Below are 22,344 nucleotides of genomic sequence, written 5' to 3'. Positions count from 1 at the left end.
GTTGAGTGGGAGAGATTATTTTCAGCTGAGCTGAAGAAGCGACACTTTCCATAGGAAGTGGCATTTTGAAGTCATTGAATGCTGGGTAGGATTTCAGTGGGCAGAGATTTGCAGAGACAATTACTGGAAGAAAGGGTTAGAGGCCAAACAAGGAACATGGATGTGGCAGGTGATAAGACTGGAACAGATAGTTGAGGCAGATCTTGGCAGATATTGAATGTCAACCGAGGGGTTTCCACTTTATTCTGTAGCTGATAAAATACCAGTAAAGTTTTTTGATCTAAACATTGACATTACAGAGTAGATTTTTAAAATGAAATCTGAATCTGACATAGGGTGATTTAGAGGGGAATTCAATTCAAAGGAGGATTCAGTCACCAAGGGCATATTATTGGCAGGACATGGTGCTAGGTGGCATATGGCAGAAGACAAAGATGTCAAGATATGGACCCTGCCCTCGAAGGGCTTATAATCAAAAGAGTCAGATAAGACATGTACACAGAAAATTGCAATACAAGGTAGAGTGCGAGAAGTGTTATAATAGAGCCCCTGCCCACTGCCTTGGGTGCTCAGCAGAGGGTGAGATTAACTTCCTTCACCCAAAAGGCTGGAGGCCGGAGAGCAAGTCTGAGGGCCGTCTTTGGAATTGGAAGCCTAAACTCAGAAAGTCTCAGAGGGAACCTCGGAGGTCATCCAGTTCACCCCTGTTCCTACCAGTATTCTCTATCCAGAGTAAACAGTGACTTTAAAATGGAAACAAAGAGTACAGCTCTGAAGAAAAACTGTTGAGGAAGAGGCTGTGGGAAGAGGACAGGAGAAGACGAAGTCAGCTTTAAGGTGCTGGCTGAGGCTACTTACTCCCAAATGGAGAGCTGAAGGCCAGGAAATGGATGAGATCAGGGATGAGTATGTCTGGAGACAGGAGGGATAAAAACAGAAACTAGGGGAACACCCACCTTCCAGGAGGTGAGAGGAGAAAGAGGAGTCAGAGAAGGAGTGGCCAGACAGAGAGCTGAGAAAAGACCCAGTGGAACATCTTGTCATAAAGTTTCTGTCTAGAAGCGGGTGGGGGGTGGCAGGGAGGGCTCAAGGGAGCAGAAGTGGGTAAACCGCAGCAACAGGGATTGAGGTTAGACATGAGGTTGCCAAGGACATTTCAATGAATGAGGCCTTTCCTGAGACTCCACAAATAAGGTGGATTCCCTGTGTCTGGTACATTTGAAAGTGGAGCCCTCCCGGAGGCCAGAGGAACGGGCTCTGCCTTCAGATCTCCAAAGATTTGGCGTTCAGCTCTATAATTAGCACCACCTCTCCTAACCCTAGCCAGTCCCTCCAGGACCTGAAAAGCTGAGGAACACACTTGCGAGGGATTTCCACACCCGGCTCTCCGGCCCATCCTGGTGAAGTCCCGTTTCATCACACAGCTCTAATGACTCTCCGGGCTGTCACTCTCGTCGGGTATTGCCAACAATCTGACTAAACCCTTTTGCAAAAGTTTGCAACATTCGCCCGAGGCTGACTACAGCTCCCAGAGTTCCCGGGCGCTTCCTGGTGCCGATTGGCCCAGCTGTCGGCTCCAGAGGGAGGTGTGGCCCCCGCCTCCCCGGGAAACAGGCATCTGATTGGCTGCGGCGCGGGGCTTTTGTGTCCCCGCCCTCGCCCAGGGACCGCAGCCGGCTGAGCGGCGCTGCTGGTGTCAGAGCCCGGCGAGCGCTGGCAGTTCCGCGGCGGGGATGCTGAGGAGCGCTGGGTCTGCAAGCAGCCCCGGCCACTGCGGACTCCAGGGGCACTCCGGGCCGTGAGAACCCCTGCGCCGCGACCAGTCCCGGGCTCCCGAGGGCATTCACCGCTCCAGAAGCCGGAGGAAAGGAGAGTCCAGCGCAGCAGCGGTCGTGCCCGGATTCGAGGCTTTCGGAGCGTTCTGGAACCCCGAGAGACGCCCGGGCTCTAGAACCTCCCCAGCGGCCCCAGTCCCGGCTTCCTGCGCGCATCCGTCCAAACCCGCCAGGGGTGCACTGGCCTTCGGCGAGCCGCGGTGGGACCTGGAGCACACCATGATCGTTGCGGACTCCGAGTGCCGCACGGAGCTGAAAGGCTACCTGCCGTTCGCCCGGGGCGGCGGCGGCGGCGGCCCCGGGGCCGAGGAGGTAAGCGACGGCCGAGCGACGCCACTCTTCCCTTGAGCCTCGTCCGAGCTTCTGGCTGTCCCCGCTGAGTCCGTGAGCCCCCCCGCCCCCGCCTCCGCCCCCCGGACTCGGGAAGGGGGAGTGGAACGCGTAAGCCAGGAATGGGGTTGCATCAACTGGCAGCCTCGGCCCTCTCCGGCCCCTACCCCTGGGGCTGTGGAGCCCTCCAACCCTCCCTCGGACTCCTGGCCAATGAGAGCGGAGCCTTCGGAGGTTATCTTGGGTTTGGGCTCTTGTCGAGAGTGTCTTCAAGTCCAGGCAAATCCCAGCCGCAGCGGCCCGACCACTCCTCCTCCCCGCCCCCTTCCGCAGAGTCCCTTCCTCTAGGCGGGGGCTGGCGGGCCGAGGGACTGTTTCTCGGTAGGATACGTGCCTGCTCCAATCCCGCAGGGCCGGGAATGGGGCACCTGAGAGTGATCAGCGAAGGTCGACCTCGTCCCCCGCCCTCACCTGCACCCCTGCTTTGGAGGTGGGGGCGCGGGCGCTCCGGGGCTTTGGCAGGCTGTCGGGTCCACGGCGAGGGGAGGCGGCGGCAAAGCTGGCGAAAGAGGGGGAAACCCTGGCCGCGGCTCCCGAAGCCGGGCGCCGATTAAGCTGCGCCCTACTAAGTGATCTGAGGTCCCAGAAGTTTGTTTCGCAGGGACTCCCTTTGCAGTGCGGCTAGGAATAAGGCTAGGCCTGATCCGACACCCCCCCCCCCGCCATCGCCCCCCATCACCACCACCATCAGTAATGGACATCTTTTTTTTTTCCCCCGAAGATTTTATTTTTCCTTTTTCTCCCAAAGCCCCCAGGTACATAGCTGTGTATTTTTTTAGTTGTGGCATGTGTGATGCCGCCTCAGCATGGCTTGATGAGTGGTGCCGTGTCAGTGCCCAGGATTCCAACCAGCGAAACCCTGGGCCACCGAAGGAGAGCCTGAGAACTTAACCACTCCGCGATGGGGGCCGCCCCGGTAATAGACATCTTATCATTAAGCACTTAACTAGAGGCCAGGCTCCGGGTTTTACCTTTTCTCTGAGTCCTCAGGACTAAACTAGCAAACTGTGAGCTACACTATAGCCCCATTTTACAGGATGCGAAAATCGAGGCCCAGGAACAGCTATGAAGAGGCTTCCTTCACTAACCCCACAGAGTAGCTCATTCTTTGGCCTGTGTCTCTAGGATTTCCCAGTGTCCTTGGCACCACAGGGAGTTTCGCTTGTTTCTTTAGTTTCCAGACCTGGAGCATGGTGCAAGTGGTGCCAAGTGTATTACTGGGGCTGGGAGCCAAAGTGCTAGTCCTAAACTGTGACCCTGGGAAAATTTGCTGCCCTTCTCTGAAATGCATGGTTTCTGGCGGTCCTACCTCCAGCCGTGGATGGTTTGTGTCCTGCGTTTCCTTTTTCTGTTGAGGAAGCCTGGCCCTGAGCTAGCATCGTGCCCATCTTCCTCTACTTTATACGTGGGACGCCTATCACAGCATGGCTTGCCAAGCGGCGCGTAGGTCCGCACCCGGGATCCAAACCAGCAAACCGGAGGCCGCTGAAGCAGAACATGCGAACTTAACCGCTGCGCCACCGGGCGGCCCCTGTCCTGTGTTATCTGTTAGCTTGTTTATCCTTCCCCACCGCAGTTTAGGAGCCCCACGTGGAGGAACAAAACCTGCTCCTGCCGCTTCTCAACTGGGTGACTTTGACCAAGTCACTTTACTCTCTGTTTCCTGTCTTTGTTAAAAAATGGAAATGGTCTTTATTGAGAGCACCTGGGCACTGGAGCCGCAGAGCAGAGCTCCTGGTTCCCGTCCCAGCCCTCCCACTCACTTGCCATGTGACCTTGGCCAAGTGATTACTTCTCTGATCCGCAACTTCCTCCCATGGAGATTTGATAGTATCTACGAGGGATGGTTGGGAGAATTGACTGAGAAGACAAGCAAAGGCCAAGCGAAGAGCCTGGAACATTGTAACTGCATCAGACATGCTGGCTCTTGTTAGCATGCGGCCATAGTGCACATTTCCCTTCCCCCAGAGTGTCTCACAGGGGTTGCCAGAGCCCATGCCTTCTGCCTGAGGTGAGAGTTGGTCCATCGCTCTGGGGGCCAGTGCCTGGGAAGCAGTCTGGGGAGAAGGGGGTGCCCCAGGTGGTCTGGGCAGACCCTGAGGGAGCGGCTTTTCGATGGAAGCCACCTGTCAGCAGAGGGAAAAGCTGGTGATGTCTGGACTCGCCCTAAATATTCTTCTCTCTCAAGAAAAGAGGACCTTGGGAAGATGTCTGCTTTAAGTGGAATCCTTAGGAGACCACAGGGTGCTGAACTTGCAGAGCCTGAAGCCCAAGGCCCAAGGGAAGACCCAAAGGTTCAGCCCCCTCAACTCCCCTCACTTACCACATGCCCTTTCAAGGGGTCAAGGCCTTCAGATGCGTCACTCTGGTACTGGTAGTATGTTTTCAGAGCCCTGTTAGCTCTAGAATCACTTCCTCAAATATCACTTCCTTGAGGAAGCCTTTCCTCCCCTGCCAGATAAGGCCCCTCTGCATACCTTCTTCCACTCCCCCTTCTCCGTTGTAGGAGCTTTTATCCCACTTATGGTGTAACAGTTGTGTAATCAGCCGTTTCTTGCCTATCTCCCTTGCTAGACTAGGAACACTCTGTAGGTCACATCCCCAGCACTGTTCTTAGCACCTAATAATGGCTCCTAACCATTTGCCCCTTGTGGCTTAGCTGACCCTTGTGAACTGTGCAGGCTTTGAAGTCAGATCTGAGCTGTGCCGTCTGGAACAGGACTCAGAAAGAGCCTCGCTGAGCTGTCTCTGAAGAAAGGGTAATCAGACCTATTTCCCCCCGGGTTGTTGTGAGAGATCAGCCAGATCAGATGTGTAAAGCGCTTAGCCTAGTGCCCAGCCCATGGTGGGCATAGGAGTTTATGGCACCACTCACACCCTCTTCCCCACCAGGCTGGAGGTCAGAGTCTGCTTGGGCTGTGTCTCCCTCTCAGGTGTGAACCCAGACAAGTATCTGGGTTCAGACCACAGCTGTCCATGGGGTGGGACAGGGGAGTCTCTGTCCCTTCCTAGCTGGCAGAGTGACTTCACAGGTGTCTGTAGCTAAGTCCTGGGGATGGCAGGCTCTGGATAAGATATCAAGAATAAAGGCTGGGGCTACTCCAAGAGGCAGATGTAGGTGGACAGAACCCTTGGAAGCCAGACTGAGCTGAGTTCAAATCTCAGAGTGGCCACTTGTCAGTGCTTAACTGTTGGAACCTTACTCTTAATCTTTCCTTGTGTGCAAAATAGAGACCCCAGCCCCAGCCTGAAAGTGATGAAGATTAGATGGAACCTGTGTGCAAGTGCCTAACCTAATATAAAAATAAACATTTAGTGAACGCTTAAATTAGAAACCAGACACTGAGCTCTGAGGGAACTATCCTCTTTTTACAACTTGCCTGAAGCCCTCCTTGTTGAGTGGCTACCCAGAGGGCTGTGTGTCGTCAGTGTTCCTGCTGCTCTGGGTGATCCCCTCAGCTGGAACTATACCAACAGCCACCATTGATCTCTCCCCTCTGCCCCATACTAGCTGTGTTACCTTGGTTACGTTACCTGCCCCCTCTGGTTTCCCTTCCTTCATCTGTAAACTGGGGGTGGGGATCTTGCCTTTATCAGGTGTGCTGAACCTACACTGTTCAATATTGTAGACCTTAGCCACATAAATTTAGGTAAATTAAATTTTTTAAGTTAAAAATTCAGTTTTTTAGGGGCCAGCCCCATGGCCAAGTGGTTAAGTTTGCGCACTCCGCCTCGGCAGCCCAGGGTTTCGCCGGTTTGGATCCTGGGCACAGACATGGCACCACTCATCAGGCCATGCTGAGGTGGCGTCCCACGTGCCACAACTAGAGGGACCTACAACTAAAGTATGCAACTATGTACTGGGGGGATTGGGGAGAAAAAGCAGAAAAAAAAAAAGATTGGCAACAGTTGTTAGCTCAGGTGCCAATCTTTATAAAAAAGGGAAAAAAAATTCAGTTTTTTAGTTGCCCTAGTCACATTTCAAATGCTCAGCCACCGTGGCTAGAAGCTTCTGTCTTTATTGGACAATGCAGGTTTAGAATAGTCCATCATTGCAGAAAGTTCTATTGTACTGTGCTATGCTAGACACCGGGGTAACAACAGGGAACTCGATCCAGTGTGTGCCCTCAAGGTGAGAAATAACACAGTGTGCCAGGTGCCGTGACTGGGGGCAGCGGATCCCCGGGGCTGTGGCAGGGAGAAGGGGCTTCTCTCTCCTGGTGAACCCCAGGTACAAAGCCATGGGGCTGTTGAGACCTTGAGAAGTTTAGAGGATGGGAATAGTTTCTGCGCTTGCAGAAACCTGGTTTGTATCCCAACTCTGCCACCTCCTTCCTGGCTGATGACCACAAGTGACTTGACCTCTTGGAGTCTTGATCACATCTGCAAAATGGGGGCCCTACTAGTAGTAGTTCCTATCTGGTTTTTTTTTGAGGAAGATTAGGCCAGAGCTAACATTCACCACCAACCCTCCTTTTTGCTGAGGAAGACTGGCCCTGAGCTAACATCTGTGCCCATCTTCCTCTATTTTTTATATGTGGGACACCTGCTACAGCGTGGCTTGACAAGAGGTGTGTAGGTCCACACCCTAGATGCAAACCAGCAAATGCTGGACCACCTAGGCAAACGTGCCTGTAGCTCCTACCTTAAAGTGCACATGAAATAAATGCTTAGCCAGCGGTAATCAGTGTTGTTCCCTACCTTTGTTATTATTGACTCGCTACCCCAGGGGATAGGGGAGGGCTGATTTGGAGGTGTCATCTCTTGGCAGTGGGACCCTGCCCTGTCCCCTTCCCGTGAAGTTGTGTGTGTCAAGGTCAGGGAAGCATTGGGGGTATTGGAGCTCTGGATTAGAATCTAGTTCTTCTTGCCTTCGAGGCTTTACACTTTCTGTTCCCTCTGGCTGGAATGCTGGTCCCCTAGATCTTTACAGGCCCTGCTGCCTTCTCATCAGCTCATTTTGATATTTGATATTTAGACATCAGCTCAAAGGGTACCTCCTCAGTGGCTCTCCCTGTCTATTCAGACTAAAATATTGCACACCCCACCACTCCATCAGACACTCTCATTGCTCTATGTTGTTTACTTTATATAATCTATGATTTGAAATCCTATTCATCATTTGTTTGTCTTTCTCCATGAAATCGTAAATCCTGTGAAGGCTGACTCTGTCTTTTTACTCCTGTATTCTGGCTGCCTGCAATGGAGTCATCAAAAACGTCTGTCGAGTGAACAGATTAATTCTGGTTCCGCCTGGAAAGCGTTTAGCACAGTGCCTGATACTTGAGAAAGTGATCAATAAATGGTGCAAAACAATGGCCTTCCCCCCTGGCTCTAAATCATGCCGGGCCCCGCCCAATTAAATTAGAATTGCTGGAGGTGGGACCTCGGCATTGGTATTTCTTTAAAAGCTTCTCAAAGGGATTCTAAAGTACTGCTTGGATTCATAGGCTTTGTTTGAAATAACGATGAGGTTAATGATAGATGACTTTTATTAAGTGCTCACTGTGATGGAGGTACTGAGGTCAGGGCTGCAGGGCAGGATCTTATTAAATCCTCCTGACTACCCAGGGGGAAGTGGGTATCCCCATTATTTGCAAGGAAACTGAGGCTTCCATAGCTACCAGATAGGAGGTGGTGGAGTTCTCATTTGAGCCAAAGCAGTTTGGGTCAAGAGCCCTTATCTTTTAACTCGACTCTACTTTATTATTATTGTTACCATCATTATTAGGGCTGAAAATGTTGGTGGATCCAGACCTATCACTTAAAGAACCACAGGTATCAGTTCCTTCCCTTCACAGCTCCTGGGGCAGATATTAGAGGGAGAAGAGATTCCCAAGGCTGTTTCCTATTCCTCCCCTGCCCCCTAGTCCCCGCTCCCCAAACCCAGTCTCCCCCTGCCCGTCCCCACCCCACCCCGCTGCGGTTTTCTGTCTGTCCTCAGGTCCCCTGGGCGGCAGCGGCGGGGAGGCCCAGTTTGTGGAGTCAGCAATCCTTATCTCGCAGACAGAGCTGTTAGGCTCTTTCTCTTTGGTGAGGGAGGAGGGAAGCCGAAGCGGGAGTGATGGGGATGGTCGTGGTTTCTATGCTGGACTTGGACCAGCCTGGCCTGGTAGCTCCCAGGAGTGTGGGCCAAAAGGGGCCGGAGCCGTCAGCCAACTACTCTCGTTGCCAAAGATTAAAGCCTAGAGAGTCTAGATTACTTTCTCCAGGGTCACACAGCAAGTTAGTGGCAGAATTGGTACTCACTGACTTCCAGGTCCCATTGTTCTTTCCTTTGTGGTCTTTCAGAGTCCCCGAGCTCTGCCTCCCTCAGAGGTTTGGCCATCTGAGAAGGAAGGTTCCATCTGTAGTCCCCGGACATGTGGGGGTTGGTACTAGGTCTGGATTTGAATGAGAAGGGGAGAGTTAGGGGGACACTGTCTCTGTCCAGGGAGGGCATGGCTCTGGTTTCAGTGAACTCTTTCCGAGGCCAGTGCTGAGAGCCCCCTCCCAGTTATCAAAACAAATGAGTAAATAAAACATCCTCCCTGAACCCCACCTCGAGGACTAGCAGCAGATTCAGTGAGTACGTGACTGGTGGCTTCCAAAGAGGCTCCAGGACGTGCGCGTCAGAAGAGCTGCTCACGTCAGCATGGCACGCCCGGCCCTGGCTCCCTCCACGCCTCTCTGCTTTCTGTTTTCTTCATTCACAGACTAGTATGAATGACCTGGCCCTGCTCTCCACGAAATGTGATCTGCTAGTAGGGAGCCCTAAGTCAGGCGGAAGACAATGTTTTCAAAAGCAAAAGCACTGGGAATTGTGGGGTCACAGATGAGGGTCAGAAGAGGGTTCCCGGACCTGGAAGAGTATAAGAGTTAGGTCTGCAAGAGGAGTGGCCGGTGGGAGGGCGATGGGCCTGAGACACTAATTTATCTGGAAGGCTAAGGGGGTAGAAGCAGGGTTTTAAGCCAGTTGATCAGATTTGCTCTTGAGAAAGTTTACTCTGGCTACAGAACGTTTGCCCCCTTTAGATACCACCAGGGTCATGTACTCACTAAATCTGCTCCTAGTCCTAGAGGTGGGGTTCAGGGAGGATGTTTTATGTACTCATTTGTTTTGTTAATTTAGTAAAGGATAGATAGGAGAGGGTAGGGCTATGGAGGCAGGGAGACCATTGGTGAGGCTGTGGGTAGTGGTCCAGACAAGAGATGGTGGTATGGGGCCGGACCCATGGCTGAGTGGTTCAAGTTCTACATGCTCCACGTCGGCGGCCCAGGTTTGCAGGTTCGGATCCTGGGCGCGGACCTACTCTACTCATCAGCCATGCTGTGGAGACATCCCACACATAAAATAGAGGAAGACTGGTGCTGATGTTAGCTTAGGGCAAATCTTCCTCACACACAAAAAAAGACAGTGGTAGTCTATGAGGTGGTGATGGTGGGAGGGAAGAAGAGATGACAATTTGAGAGAGACTGAAGCCTCATCATAGGAATCTAGGGTACTGGGTGACCTAGCTTTGGGATACAAATGAGGGGGGTTCTTGTATGGGTTCTCCAGGCCTGCCAAGAAGGTGGCCTCCTAGAGATGTACAACATGGTGACTATATATTTCCCTTCTCTGGGCCCCTCCCACCCAATACTGGGGCTCCTGGGTCCCTGCCCAGTTCCTGAAGAACTCAGCCTGTAGGGTGAGCCCTCTTTCTTGCTTACCCTTTCTCCACCCACCAAACAGGCATATATCTCCCACCTGACTCCTCCATGCAGGGTGCACCAGAAAGGTGGTTTTGAAAGCTCAGTATGGCCTCTCACATAGGAGGAGAAAACTGGAGAGATAAATATCCTCTTAGTCCTCCCCTTTACCTTCAACGAACTGTGATGTGCTTCCTTCTAGGAGCAGAGGGAGAGCCGGGCTCGGCGAGGCCCCCGAGGGCCCAGCGCCTTCATCCCAGTGGAGGAGGTAAGCTTGGAAGGGGTTAGGAATTGGTCCCTGGGAAGAAAGGACATGGGGCATTGGGTGGGTGAGGGTCTTTTCCTATCTCTTGAAATAGCAGCTTTGAAACCACCCCTTCAGATTCCTGACTCATTTAATCTGCAAAGCAGGAGTATTAGCCTCATTTTGCTGGGAAGAAACAGGCTCAAAGAGATGAAGTGTTAGTCACACAGCTAGGTATTGAACAAACTTTTTTTTTTCTTTTAAAGATTTTATTTTTCCTTTTTCTCCCCAAAGCTCCCTGGTACATAGTTGTATATTTTAGTTGTGGGTCCTTCTAGCTGTGGCATGTGGGATGCCACCTCAATGTGGCCTGATGAGCAGTGCCATGTCCACGCCCAGGATCCGAACCAGCAAAACTCTGGGCCACTGAAGCAGAGCACGTGAACTTAACCACTCGGCCATGGGGCCGGCCCCTGAACAAACTTTTGATTCCCAGAACAAGGCCTGTTTTTCCTTAAGAAGATAGAACTATCTATGTTTATCTTCTCTTCTTTGTGCATATATATTAAAGTTTTTTTCGACTTCAAAAGTAATATATGTTGATTATTTAAAAAATTTCCAATGTTTCAGAAAGCTCTAATCTCTTGTAATCCCACCTCCTACAGAGATAATCACTGCTAGTTAACTATTTGCTACTGTTTTCCAGACTTTTTTCCATACAGAACCAAGGTCATAGTTTACAACATATTTTTCTTTTTGGTTGTTTTTATGTTTCGTTTTGTTTTTTCACTTAATACAACAAAGACATCTTTCATCTGTTGAATCAGATCACCCATTCATTTACTTAGCAGATACCTTTTGAAGGATTAAGCTGTATCAGGCACTGTCCTAGGTGCTGAGCATGCAGCAGGGAACAAGACAAAAATCCTTGCCACCATGCAGCTGACATTCTAAAGTGGGGTTGGTAGTGGGGGGGTACCTTCTAAACACATGCAGAGAAAAATTAAAAAACAACAGTTTCCTTCTTTTTCTTTGGCTTTCAATGAACAAAGACAAATGTTTTGTTTCCTTGTCCTCTTTCCTTTCCTAAACGTGCAGGCCAAGTAGTTAATGAGCTGTTAACAAATGTCTAAACCCCCTAGCTCCCTCCACCCTTTGTAAATGCAAAGCAAACAACCACCTGGTTTTTTATGTCTGGAGCCCAGAATTTGAAGCTCAAGTAGCGTTCTTATATTTTATCTCTTATAAATAACCACTCCTCCTTTATAATAAAGGAAAGAAAGAGGCTTTGGGGTTAATCTGGATTTGAATCCTGGTTCTGGCATTTACTAGATCTGTAACCTTGAGCAAAGAATGAAACCTCTCTGGGCCCCAATTTCCTCAGCTGTCAGTGGGGGAAAATAATAGTATTCACCTCACAGGAGAACTGGGAAGATTCAATGAGCTAATGCAAGGAAAGCTCCAAGCTCGGACCTGGTACGGAGAAAGCCCTCAGGAAATGTGAACTATTTTCTACCCCCCTCCCATGGTTGCATGGATTTGCACTGTTAGAAGAGAAGCTTCAGGAAGGCAGCAGAAACTGTACTTTAATATACTATCTATACTATATACTAATATAATCTATTTATTCAGTCACTTAATGAAATATCTTTTCCTCCCCTCTTCTCCTTTTTTTGGACATGGTGGTTGTTTTCGGCTCCTTGCTATTATAATCCCACTGCAATGACTATGTTGGTCTCTGGTGGGGTGGGTAGGAGGGGGACCCGTGCTCTCCTCACCTTTGCTTGGCAGGTCCTTCAGGAGGGAGCTGAGAGCCTGGAGCAGCACCTGCGGCTGGAGGCGCTGATGTCCTCGGGGCGGGCGGACAACCTGGCAGTGGTGATGGGCCTGCACCCCGACTACCTTAGCAGCTTTTGGCGCCTGCACTACCTGCTGCTACACACAGATGGGCCCCTGGCCAGCTCCTGGCGCCACTACATTGCCATAATGGTGAGCCTGTCTGAGCCTGGCTCTTAGAGGGGTGACCACATGGTGGGGGTTCTATCCTCAGATCTCTTTGCTGTGGGCCTGCTGAATTGATCCATAGATGAGGAAGAGAGGCAGCATAGAGCAGGAGAAAGCCCAGGTTTTACCTGATCATCCCTAGAACCTTAGATTTTGAAGAGAGGCCTCTTCAGTGCCTGCTTTACAGGTTGGGAAACTGAGGCATAATGGAGTCGGGTGACCTGCCAAGGTAGGACAACAAATCAGTGTCAGAGCTGGGGTTAGAACCTAAGTTTCCTGCCTCTCAGGCAACAGCGAGTCCTGGGATGTCTCCCTCCATGGGGTGCCCACCCCGAGCAGGGCACAGAAAGAAGACGGTGACCTAGGCTCTGTCTACCACCTCCACAGGCTGCCGCCCGCCACCAGTGTTCCTACCTGGTGGGCTCCCACATGGCCGAGTTTCTGCAGACCGGAGGTGACCCTGAGTGGCTGCTTGGGCTCCACCGTGCTCCTGAGAAGCTGCGCAAGCTCAGTGAGATCAACAAGTTGCTGGCACATCGGCCATGGCTCATCACCAAGGAGCACATCCAGGTGCAGTGGGCAGAGAGGCAGGTCCCCGAGGGAGCACAGGGGTTGGGCTGGGGCCTGGCAGGCAGCCCAGGGGCAGGCACTGAGCAAGTCTGGCCTTCTTTCCTCTCCAGGCCTTGCTGAAGACAGGCGAGCACAGCTGGTCCCTGGCGGAGCTCATCCAGGCTCTGGTCCTGCTCACCCACTGCCACTCGCTGGCCTCCTTCGTGTTTGGCTGTGGCATCCTCCCTGAGGGGGACCCGGAGGGCAGCCCTGCCCCCCAGGCACCTTCACCCCCCAGTGAGCAGAGCAGCCCCCCCAGCAGGGACCCATTGAACAACTCTGGGGTAAGTCATGGGTTGGGTCTTGGTGGGAGAGGAAGCTGGTGTGGCCTCTGGTCCTTCGGTAGAAGCCACTGCTTCCTTATCTCACAGGGGGAGGCCTTAGAAAAGTTATTTGACTTTGAAGCTCAATTTCCTCATCTGTGAAATGAGGAGAAAGACCTCTACTTCATAGCGGGTTGTGAGGATTAAATGAAATAACTATGTGACTGGCTTCTCGGCATGTAGCCCCATAGGCTTAAAGTCTCCAGGTTTTTGGCACCTTTAAAAATACAAAGTTTGCCTCTTATTCTATAAGGTGGCCTTGCTTATTTTAATATAATAACATAGATACTTTAAAAATCCCTTACCTGTGAGGGAAGTGGATGCTCAGAGAAAACATGTCTATTCTGTAGCTTTTTACACTTCACTCTGGGGAACACAGACCATGTGAGCTGCCCAGCACAGTGGCTGGCTCAGAGGAGACACTAGGCCTTTATGATCATTTGGCAAGGCCTGGCGTGTGGGAAAGATGTGCGGTTTCCTGGGGCCGAGGGAAGAGTAGATGGTCACTACTGGGTCCCTGCTCCAGGGCTTTGAGGCGGCCCGGGATGTGGAAGCTCTGATGGAACGCATGAGGCAGCTGCAGGAAAGCCTGCTGCGGGACGAGGGAGCATCCCAGGAGGAGATGGAGAGCCGCTTTGAGCTGGAGAAGTCAGAGAGCCTGCTGGTGACCCCCTCAGGTACAGGATCACAGGTGTCCCAGTTCCAGGGACTGTCCTCTTCCCACACCGTCTGTGCTGGGGAGTAGGCACCGCCATGCACTGCACCTCTTGTATTTTGGAGGCAGCCATGTCTCAACCACCCCTTCCAAGAGGTTCTGAGCATGAGCTTTGGGGTCAGACCTGGGTTTGAGTCCTGGCCTTTTAACTTTTCTGGCAGTGTGATCACTGACACGTCACTTCCTATCTCAGGGTCTCAGTCTGCTCCCACATGAAAGATTGGTGTGTAGGGTAAATGGGACAGTGAAACAAAGCTCTTAGCATGGAGCCTGGCTCAGGGTAGGCAGCTCCATAAATTACTACTGCTGTGATTGCTGTTGTTATCACTGGGGGCCTTATCCCCAGGTGCGTGGGCCTGGTCTACCTTCTCCCCCAGGCCTGGCTCCAGCTGAAGTCCTGGTTCCACTCAGTGTCCCAAGGGGCTTTGCCTGCTCTGGCCCTCTGCTCTGCATTCCCTGGCACCCTATTGATGATTAATCAGGAGTGGAGGCCTCTGTGCTCCATGCCTTGGCCTCACTGTGATCTCTCTCTGACATCCTCAGCTGACATTCTGGAGCCCTCTCCACACCCAGACATGCTGTGCTTTGTGGAAGACCCCACTTTTGGGTATGAGGACTTCACCCGGCGAGGGGCTGAGGCACCCCCCACCTTCCGCGCCCAGGTAGGCTCTCCCTGCTAGTCTTGGCATTGCTCCGGGTTTACAAACAAGCAGGGGTGGGCACCTTCTCTCCCTGAAGATTCCAGGAGGGAAATGGGGAACCCTGGATCATGAAGGGTCCTATCTGTGCCCTAAGCTCAGGGGATCCTGATCACAGGGAGAAGGTCATCAACAAGGTGCATCTTCCTCGGCCTCTCAGGCCCAGGCCAAGCAGCGGCTTAGATTTGCAGTAGGGAGGCAGCATTATGGAGAGCCAGGTCGTGCTCCAGAGGAGAGAGTCTCTCTGGCCAGCCTCAGGCCCCAAAGATTCTACTCACTGACCCCTTCTCATGCTTCTCAGGATTATACCTGGGAAGACCATGGCTATTCACTGATCCAGCGGCTCTACCCCGAGGGTGGGCAGCTGCTGGATGAGAAGTTCCAGGCAGCCTACAGCCTCACCTACAACACCATGGCCATGCACACTGGAGTGGACACCTCCATGCTCCGCAGGGCCATCTGGAATTACATCCACTGTGTCTTTGGCATCAGGTGAGCACCTGTCCCCTTATCCAGGGTGTGTGTGCCCTGTAAGTTCTCAGTCTGAGCTCACAGTTGTTTGTTTTTCTCTTTGTTTTTCTTTCCCTTTCTTCCTACCTATACTGTTTTTCAAAGCAAATATATTTCTTTGCTGGTTATAAAAAATAATAGACGTGCTGACTATTTGAACTTTGTAAATGAAACCCTTTAATTCCACTCCCTGAAGATAACTATCGAGATATATAACTATGTAGATATAGATATAGTTATATTTGTATTTCCATTCTACATAGCAGTTCTTCTCTCACAGTAAATAAGGGCAACATAAATGCCTGTCCACAGGGAGCTTTAAATAACGATGTATCCATTCAGTGAAATATTATGCAGCTATTAAAAATTATAATAGTGATCTCTTTATATTGCCTTGGGAAAGTGTTCAAAATGTATTGAGAGACAAGAAAGCTGGTTACCAACTAGGATCTTCTTTTTGTTCCCTTTTTTTTTCTTTTCTAAAAGCGGATGTATTTGGGGCTGGCCTGGTGGTGCAGCAGTTAAGTTCACTTGTTCCACTTCAGCGGCCCGGGGTTCGCCGGTTCGGATCCCGGGTGCAGACATGGCACCGCTTGGCACACCATGCTGTGGAAGGTGTCCCACATATAAAGTAGAGGAAGATGGACATGGATGTTAGCTCAGGGCCAGTCTTCCTTAGCAAAAAGAGGAGGATTGGCAGCAGATGTTAGCTCAGGGCTAATTTTCCTAAGGAAACAAAAAAGCGGATGCATTCATGGAAAATGTGTGGAAGGCTGTACACTAAGATGTTATTTAATAATGGTTGTCTCTGTGTAGACTGGGATGAATTACATTTTCATCTTGTTACCGAAGTATTTTCTGATTTTTTTTGAGTAGGTTTTTCTTTTTCAGTGCTGAGATCATACTCAATATATTCCGCAACTTGCTTTGTTCACCTAACAGTCTCTTGTGAATCACCTTCCTTGTCAGTATGAATAGACCTTTTATGCTTTTTAAGCACTGCATGGTGTCTGTATGGATGAAGCATAATTATTCAACCATTTCACTATTGTTGGATATTTAGGTCGTTTGCAGTTTTTTCACTATTAACGAACACCACGTACACTGAATAGTGTTAGACCCAAGTCCTTGTAGATAAACCCTAGATGTGAAATTTCTTGTCAAGGATATACACAGAACAATTATTTTTTTATTTTAAAAAATCTCACTCTGATAACATTGTGGGAAATTCGAAGAATCAAGGAAAAAAACGATTTCCTAAAATTCTACTACTCCACAACCATGTCCACATCCTGTGACATTTTTCTCTATTGCATTTTTTCTTTCTTACATAGTTGCTTTTGTACAGTTGAAATTATAATGGTTATTTTTATATATATATATATATTATTTATTTATTTATTTGAGGAAGATTAGCCTTGAGCTAACATCTGCTGCCAACCCTCCTCTTTTTGCTGAGGAAGACTGGCCCTGAGCTAACGTCTGTGCCCATCTTCCTCTACTTTATATGTGGGACGCCTGCCACAGCATGGCTTGCCAAGTGGTGCCACGTCCACACCCGAGATCCAAACCAGCCAACCCCGAGCCGCCGAAGCGGAACATGTACACTTAACCCCTGCGCCATCGGGCCGGCCCCTATATGTATTTGATGTTTGTAAAAAGAGACAGGTTTTTAGTAAGTTTAGAAAACAGATAACAAAAAGTTAAGAAAATAAAAATTATCCGTCATCCCACCTGCTATTATTATTGTTTTTTCTTCCTGTCTTTTTTCCATACACAAATAACTAGAACATAGATAATTTTACAAAAAAAAAAAAGATTTTCTTGCCTACTTATTTCACTTATTTTACTCATTTAATCAAATGTGAACATATTTTAATGAACACATGATTTTTCTTCTTGCTTTTCTCATCTATTTATTCGAAGCATCAAAAAACATCCCCCAATTTTTAAAAAGGTACATGTTCCCTGTAGAAAATGTGTATTTCTGTATATTACTAGCTGTAAATCATATTTCACTCAGCGGGTTGAGCTGCACTTAATTGGCCAGCCTCTTGCTGGTCATTGGCAGGTTTCTAACCCAGAGGAGGCCAAGGATGGATGGGCATCTCGGAGTGTGGCACAAGCTAGTTCTTGCCCAGCTCTCAAGTCCAGCCTCCTCCACTCTCTGTCACGGTCCTTGCTCCTGTATCTTCATCTACCAACTCTGTCCTCCGGTTTTCAACCTCTCTCTCCCATCCACACTGATCTGTGATGACTCACTGGCTCACTGGACTGGGGAATGACAAAGTGGCTTCTAGACTTGTCATCACTGACTTGCTCTTTGACTTTGAACAAGTTAATTGCCTTCTCCAGGCCTTAGTTTGCTCATCCGTAAAATGAGCACCAGCTCCTTTTTGCTCTTTCTCTTTTCCTTCTCCAGGGTAAATATTTGCACTCACCCCCTGCCCCCTCTTCCGTGGTCTTTACTATAAAGTAGTGAAAATGACCTTGGAGCCAAGGAGAGCTGGGTTTGAATCCCATTCCCAGCTGTGTGACCTAGGGCAAGTGACTTCAGTTCTCTGAATCTCACTTTGATCTATAAAATGAGCCCGATGAATACTATACAATACTATACAATAGTTTTGTACACAGTAGTGTACAGTTTTGAGGATTCCATGAGCACGTGTTCACATGGCATGTAGTTGGTACTCAATACATGCTCATTCTCTGTGCATTGCTTGGGATGGTCCCTTGCGAGTCTGGTGGCCTGTGATATATGACGTCAGCTGTTTTTCTAAGAGGAACCAAGCTTCTAGTTGCCTCCTACCTTCTGCCTTTTCTTGCCTCTCTCTGTTCCTCCTTCTGTAGGGTGGGGGTAGGGAGAGGAGCCACTTTTGGGAGCGGAGGTTGAGTGATGCTCTGGGGGCTTTCCATCCAGATACGATGACTATGACTATGGGGAGGTGAACCAGCTCCTGGAGCGGAACCTCAAGGTCTACATCAAGACGGTGGCCTGCTACCCAGAGAAGACCACCCGGAGAATGTACAACCTCTTCTGGAGGCACTTCCGCCACTCAGAGAAGGTACAACCCGTGGGGGAGGAGCAGAGTAGAAGTAGACAAGCCCGGCCTGTGGAGGGTGCAAGGGGTCAGGGCCCAATGAGGTACCCCAGACTGAGTCTGTCCTGCCAGGTGGGACACCTGGGTGTATTGTTCTAGGCTCAAGACCTACTCCACTGTGTGATTTCAGACTCCATTTACTCACCTGTAAAATGGGAATGTGCTTCACAGGGTCCTCAGTGGCAGTGAGGAAGACCTGGGTTCAAATCATAACACTACCGCTTGGTAGCAGTGTGACCTTGGACAACTCACTTTGCCTCTCTGAGCTTTTTATCTTTACAATGGGAATAAACACTGCCTGCATTTCAAGGTTCCTGGGAGGATGAAATGAGAAAATGAATGTAAACCTCTGGTCCCAAATAGGTACTCAGTGGTAGCTCTTGTTTTTAGCTTGGAGGGATAAAGAGATGAGTCATGATAGGGATGAATGTGCTTGAAATTCTTCAGCAGTCATTGCACTGAACCGCTCAGAACCTTGGGAAAGGTCAGGGCATCTCTCTAGTAAAGGGCAGGATGCAGTGAGTGGTCAGGGATAGTGGCAATCGGGGAGGGATGGGGATGGCAAGGAGTGACATCAGTTACCCACAAGCCCTCCTCTGTGCCCCAGGTCCACGTGAACTTGCTGCTCCTGGAGGCCCGCATGCAAGCTGCCCTGCTCTACGCCCTCCGTGCCATCACTCGCTACATGACCTGACTCCCGCCAGGGCCTGGGTCCAGAGCCGCTGACCCTGGGCGCATCCTCCTCCCTGCAAGGACTTCTGTCTGGAAACAGACCCCGATCCCTTTCTGTTCCATGCTCCCCACCCCTCTCTGGGGCTTGGCTTGTGTGTGATGTGCAGCCCCCAAGCCATACCCACTTTTTCTCACTGGGATGGACAGGATCATTGTACTGACTCTGGGATCTCAGCTCTGCCCCTGGGAGCTGGAAGAGGACTAGCAGATCCCCAGGGGGCATGCCCTTCTTCCTGCCCCTGACCACAGAGACAGAGAGCACAGGAAGGAAAAATGGGCTGAGCTTGGACTTGTGTGCCAGCAGGCTTGGGCTTGTGTGACCAGGCACCACAAGCACTGTGGCCTTCCTAGACTGGGAAGTCCCTGGCTGGCCCCCAAGGGAGAGGGGCAAACAGCTCCAGGGACTGACACTCCAATCAGCTTGGCCTTTCCTCCTCCTCCCTCATTCCCAGATTGCATTACCTCCCACCTGCCATTCACCTGTCAATGTGAAAGTCGGGGTCACAGCTGGTCTGTGCGTCCGACTCCCTAAAAGTCTGTTGTCAGGCAGCCCGAGGCCCTTTGTTCCCTGGTTACCCCAGTCCTAGTTCAGTTCCTTTGACCTCCTTTGCCCTCTCACCCTTTTCTCCTGTGCCTGGTGGTGCGAGGCCCCAGGAGAGAGACCAAGCACATCAAAAAGACAGATTCTCTCTAGAGTTTGGTCTCTGTTGGTCACTTTGCCTTCGGAAGAGGAGCGAGTATTATATTATAAATTCTCTGTATTTTGCTTCTTTATGGGGAATGTTCTTCAGGGCCCCACCCCTGGAGCCACAGTCAATGCCTGAGAGGAAGAGGACAGGGAGAAACGTGCTCTCCCCAGAGCTGTGCCTGCCCTGCCGAGGCTGGCCCAGGCTCTCCTGTCTCCTGTGGCTCTGCTGCAGACGTTTGCCAAAAAGTTGAGCCTCTGTTGGTGGCACGTGGCCCAGGAAGAGAGGCAGGAGAGCCCAGGGTTCTTGTTTGGGCCCTGCCACTAGCCAAGTGACCACGGCTATGTTGCCAAACCTCTTTGATCTCCGTTTCCACAGTCGCAGACTGAGGGCAGGACTACGTTTCTATGACGTCTGAGTCTTCACTCTGGGATTCCCAGGCCATCCTGCCAGCAACAAACTGCGAATTTTGCAGGATCATTGAGGCCTCTGGGGACCCCCACTCCTGCAGCCAGATCTGCCCTTGTGACCTTCCAAGGACCCCTCCCTCCCATCCCACTTTCTCTCGCCTCACCTCAATTTTCGGTGGATTGCTTGGAGGCAGAAGCAGCCAAGGACTGATCCCAGGCACTTTCTGTAGCAAATAAGCTGTGAATTATGACTTCTCTTGCCCTTCCTCTGGCAGAACGTGCCTCCTCTCTGACCAGTTCGGAGGTGACCGGAGAAGGGCAAGGGCTAGGATGCTGCTGCTTCTGACCCTGCTCTGCGGAGCGGCCAGGAAAGGAGCCGAGTCAGTGCACCACATTTCACGCCCGTGCAGGCATGGGGAAGCGCCTGGCCCCTGCAGGCCTCAGCCCTCCCTGCAGCGATGCTGGGTGGGACTGGAGAGGCCCCAGCACTGGGGTTTAGATTCGAGGGGACATGATGACTCTGTAAGTGTCCCCCTGTGGGTGGGGGGGGTATCCAGTGTTCAAGGACAGAAATCTTGGCTTTGCTCCCAGTTCCGTATGATGAGAAATAAAAGTTCACCGAGGTTTGGTTTTGTACTTCTCGTTCGTGGTCTGTTTTTCCATTTCCTAAGGGTCATGGTTCACCACTTAGCAAAAGCAGGGAGCTATAATTGCATCATGGACCTGACCTGCTAGTCCCTCCCCTGCTGGGCACCTGCGCTCGGTGACTGCAGTGTTGGGAGTGGCTGGCACTGAAAGTTTACTTCTGTCCCTTGGGGGTCCAGCCCTGCCAACCCATCTGTGGCTGGCCTGGCATTGTGGAATAATAATACCCATGTTATTTTTCTCACTAAGCCGGGCCCTAGGCTGGGTTCTGGGAGGCCATTTCTCTGAATCTGCAACAATCCTGGGAGAGAGGTGAGACTCAGAGGTAAAGTGACATTGCTGAGGCCACATAGGTGGTCAGCGGGGAAGCCAGGATTCCAAGCAGGGTCTGTCTGACCCTGAGGCCTTGGCTTTTCACCTTACTGTTTTTCGCATTACAGTGCTCCCCCTGTGGCAGAGGGAGGCTGAGAATCTCTGGGTGGATCCCTTGTGTCCCCTGCCCCACGACGTTATGCTTACCTGCTTCTTATCCTTCCCTCTCCAGTACCAAGGAGACAGAACAAGGCATAAGGAATTAGCTGTGACCCCCAAGTTGTGCCAGGGCCATTTAGTAGCTGTGTGACCTTGGTCAAGCTTCTTAGCTTCTCTGGGCACAGGAACTCGAGCAAGCTTATCAGAAAAACCACATCATGACTAAGAGCTAAGATCTCTCTTGCTGGCTTCCCACTTCCTCTAAACATTGCCGTCATTAAGTGAAATCTGTCTCTTCCAGGAAGCCTCCCTTGATTGACTCCATGTCCTCTTTTCCCTTTACCCTCTTCATTTTTGCAGTGTCCTATCCACTTGATCTTCACTAGAGTCCTTTGAGAGAGCGTGAGAGGAAGCAAATCAGACTTGGAGTATAGAACTTGGATTCTGGTTCTGACTTAGTCACTCATTATCCGAGGGCAGTGGCTGTGATTAATTTCACTGTGCCTCAAGTTTCCTCTGCCATAAAAACGGGAGCAAAACATTCTCATTTCTTTCCCAGGTAGCACTGAGTGACCACTGCCAGATGTTTTCAAATTTTATCTATATTTACAACAACCCCGTGAGAAAGGAGTGGTGTTCCCATTTTACAGACGTGGAAAAGGAACTTAAAGTGAGAGTTGAGGGAACACCAACTTAACAGTTGGACAGATGTGGGATCAAATTCCAGCTTTGACGTTTAATGTCTGACCACCAGGAAGTTATTTCAGTTCTCCCTCCTCAACTTCCTTATCCATGAAGTGGAATTAAAACAATAATTCATAATGCAAGGGCCACAGGAGGGTTGTGTGGATTAAATAATGCATGACAACCACCTAGCACCGTTCAGGTACCTGGCACCTAGCACTAGGGAGCCATTCAGTATTGAGATACCTGCCCAAGGCCACGCAACTGAGGTAGGACTTGAATCCTTGTCAGTCTGATTCTAGAGCTCTTGTATCACATTACTTTTCTCTCCAAAGTCCCTTTGCCCTCAGTCTGGTTTTTTTTTCTCTCATCATGTTCAAGTCCATTTGTATGTGGAATTGAAAACTCTTGGCTCGAGACAGAGTCTGGCGAATCTATTTTCTAGACGTCTGCAGCCTGCATTCCAGGACCCGGGCAGGAGTTTACAGAAGGTTGCTGGTGGCTTGATTCTTTTCTTTGGCTTTTGAAGCCATGCTTTGAGGACATGCTTGGTTTGAGTGGGTAGAAACGGGCTGAGTGAGTCCTCTCCAGCAGGTTTCAAACATTCACTCGAGCC

At 50.6% G+C, this 22,344-nt stretch overlaps 1 protein-coding gene across 1 annotated transcript; it reads left to right on the top strand.

Annotated features, from left to right (window-relative positions):
• The first annotated feature begins 2,012 nt into the window (after positions 1–2,012).
• Positions 2,013–20,564, top strand: SESN2 (sestrin 2). The gene is made up of 10 exons (XM_008520146.2): positions 2,013–2,147; positions 10,099–10,164; positions 11,932–12,129; positions 12,532–12,714; positions 12,825–13,037; positions 13,603–13,753; positions 14,335–14,453; positions 14,791–14,981; positions 17,920–18,064; positions 18,708–20,564. The coding sequence occupies exons 1-10, from the start codon at positions 2,055–2,057 to the stop codon at positions 18,792–18,794; spliced, it is 1,446 nt and encodes a 481-aa protein (XP_008518368.2). The 5' UTR covers positions 2,013–2,054; the 3' UTR covers positions 18,795–20,564.
• The last annotated feature ends 1,780 nt before the right edge of the window (positions 20,565–22,344 follow it).

The sequence above is a fragment of the Equus przewalskii genome, chromosome 2 (genome assembly GCF_037783145.1).
Source record: "Equus przewalskii isolate Varuska chromosome 2, EquPr2, whole genome shotgun sequence".
Classification (NCBI taxonomy): domain Eukaryota; kingdom Metazoa; phylum Chordata; class Mammalia; order Perissodactyla; family Equidae; genus Equus; species Equus przewalskii.
The sequence above is the reverse complement of the archived record's forward strand: the minus strand, read 5'-3'. Positions and strand labels throughout refer to the sequence as shown.

Excerpts from the sequence above, each read along its gene's own strand:
- SESN2 (XM_008520146.2), top strand. The coding sequence starts at position 2,055 with ATGATCGTTGCGGACTCCGAGTGCCGCACGGAGCTGAAAGGCTACCTG. Across the intron at positions 10,165-11,931 it reads CCTTCATCCCAGTGGAGGAG|GTCCTTCAGGAGGGAGCTGA; the intron begins GTAAGCTTGGAA and ends TTTGCTTGGCAG. Across the intron at positions 12,130-12,531 it reads GCCACTACATTGCCATAATG|GCTGCCGCCCGCCACCAGTG; the intron begins GTGAGCCTGTCT and ends CCACCTCCACAG.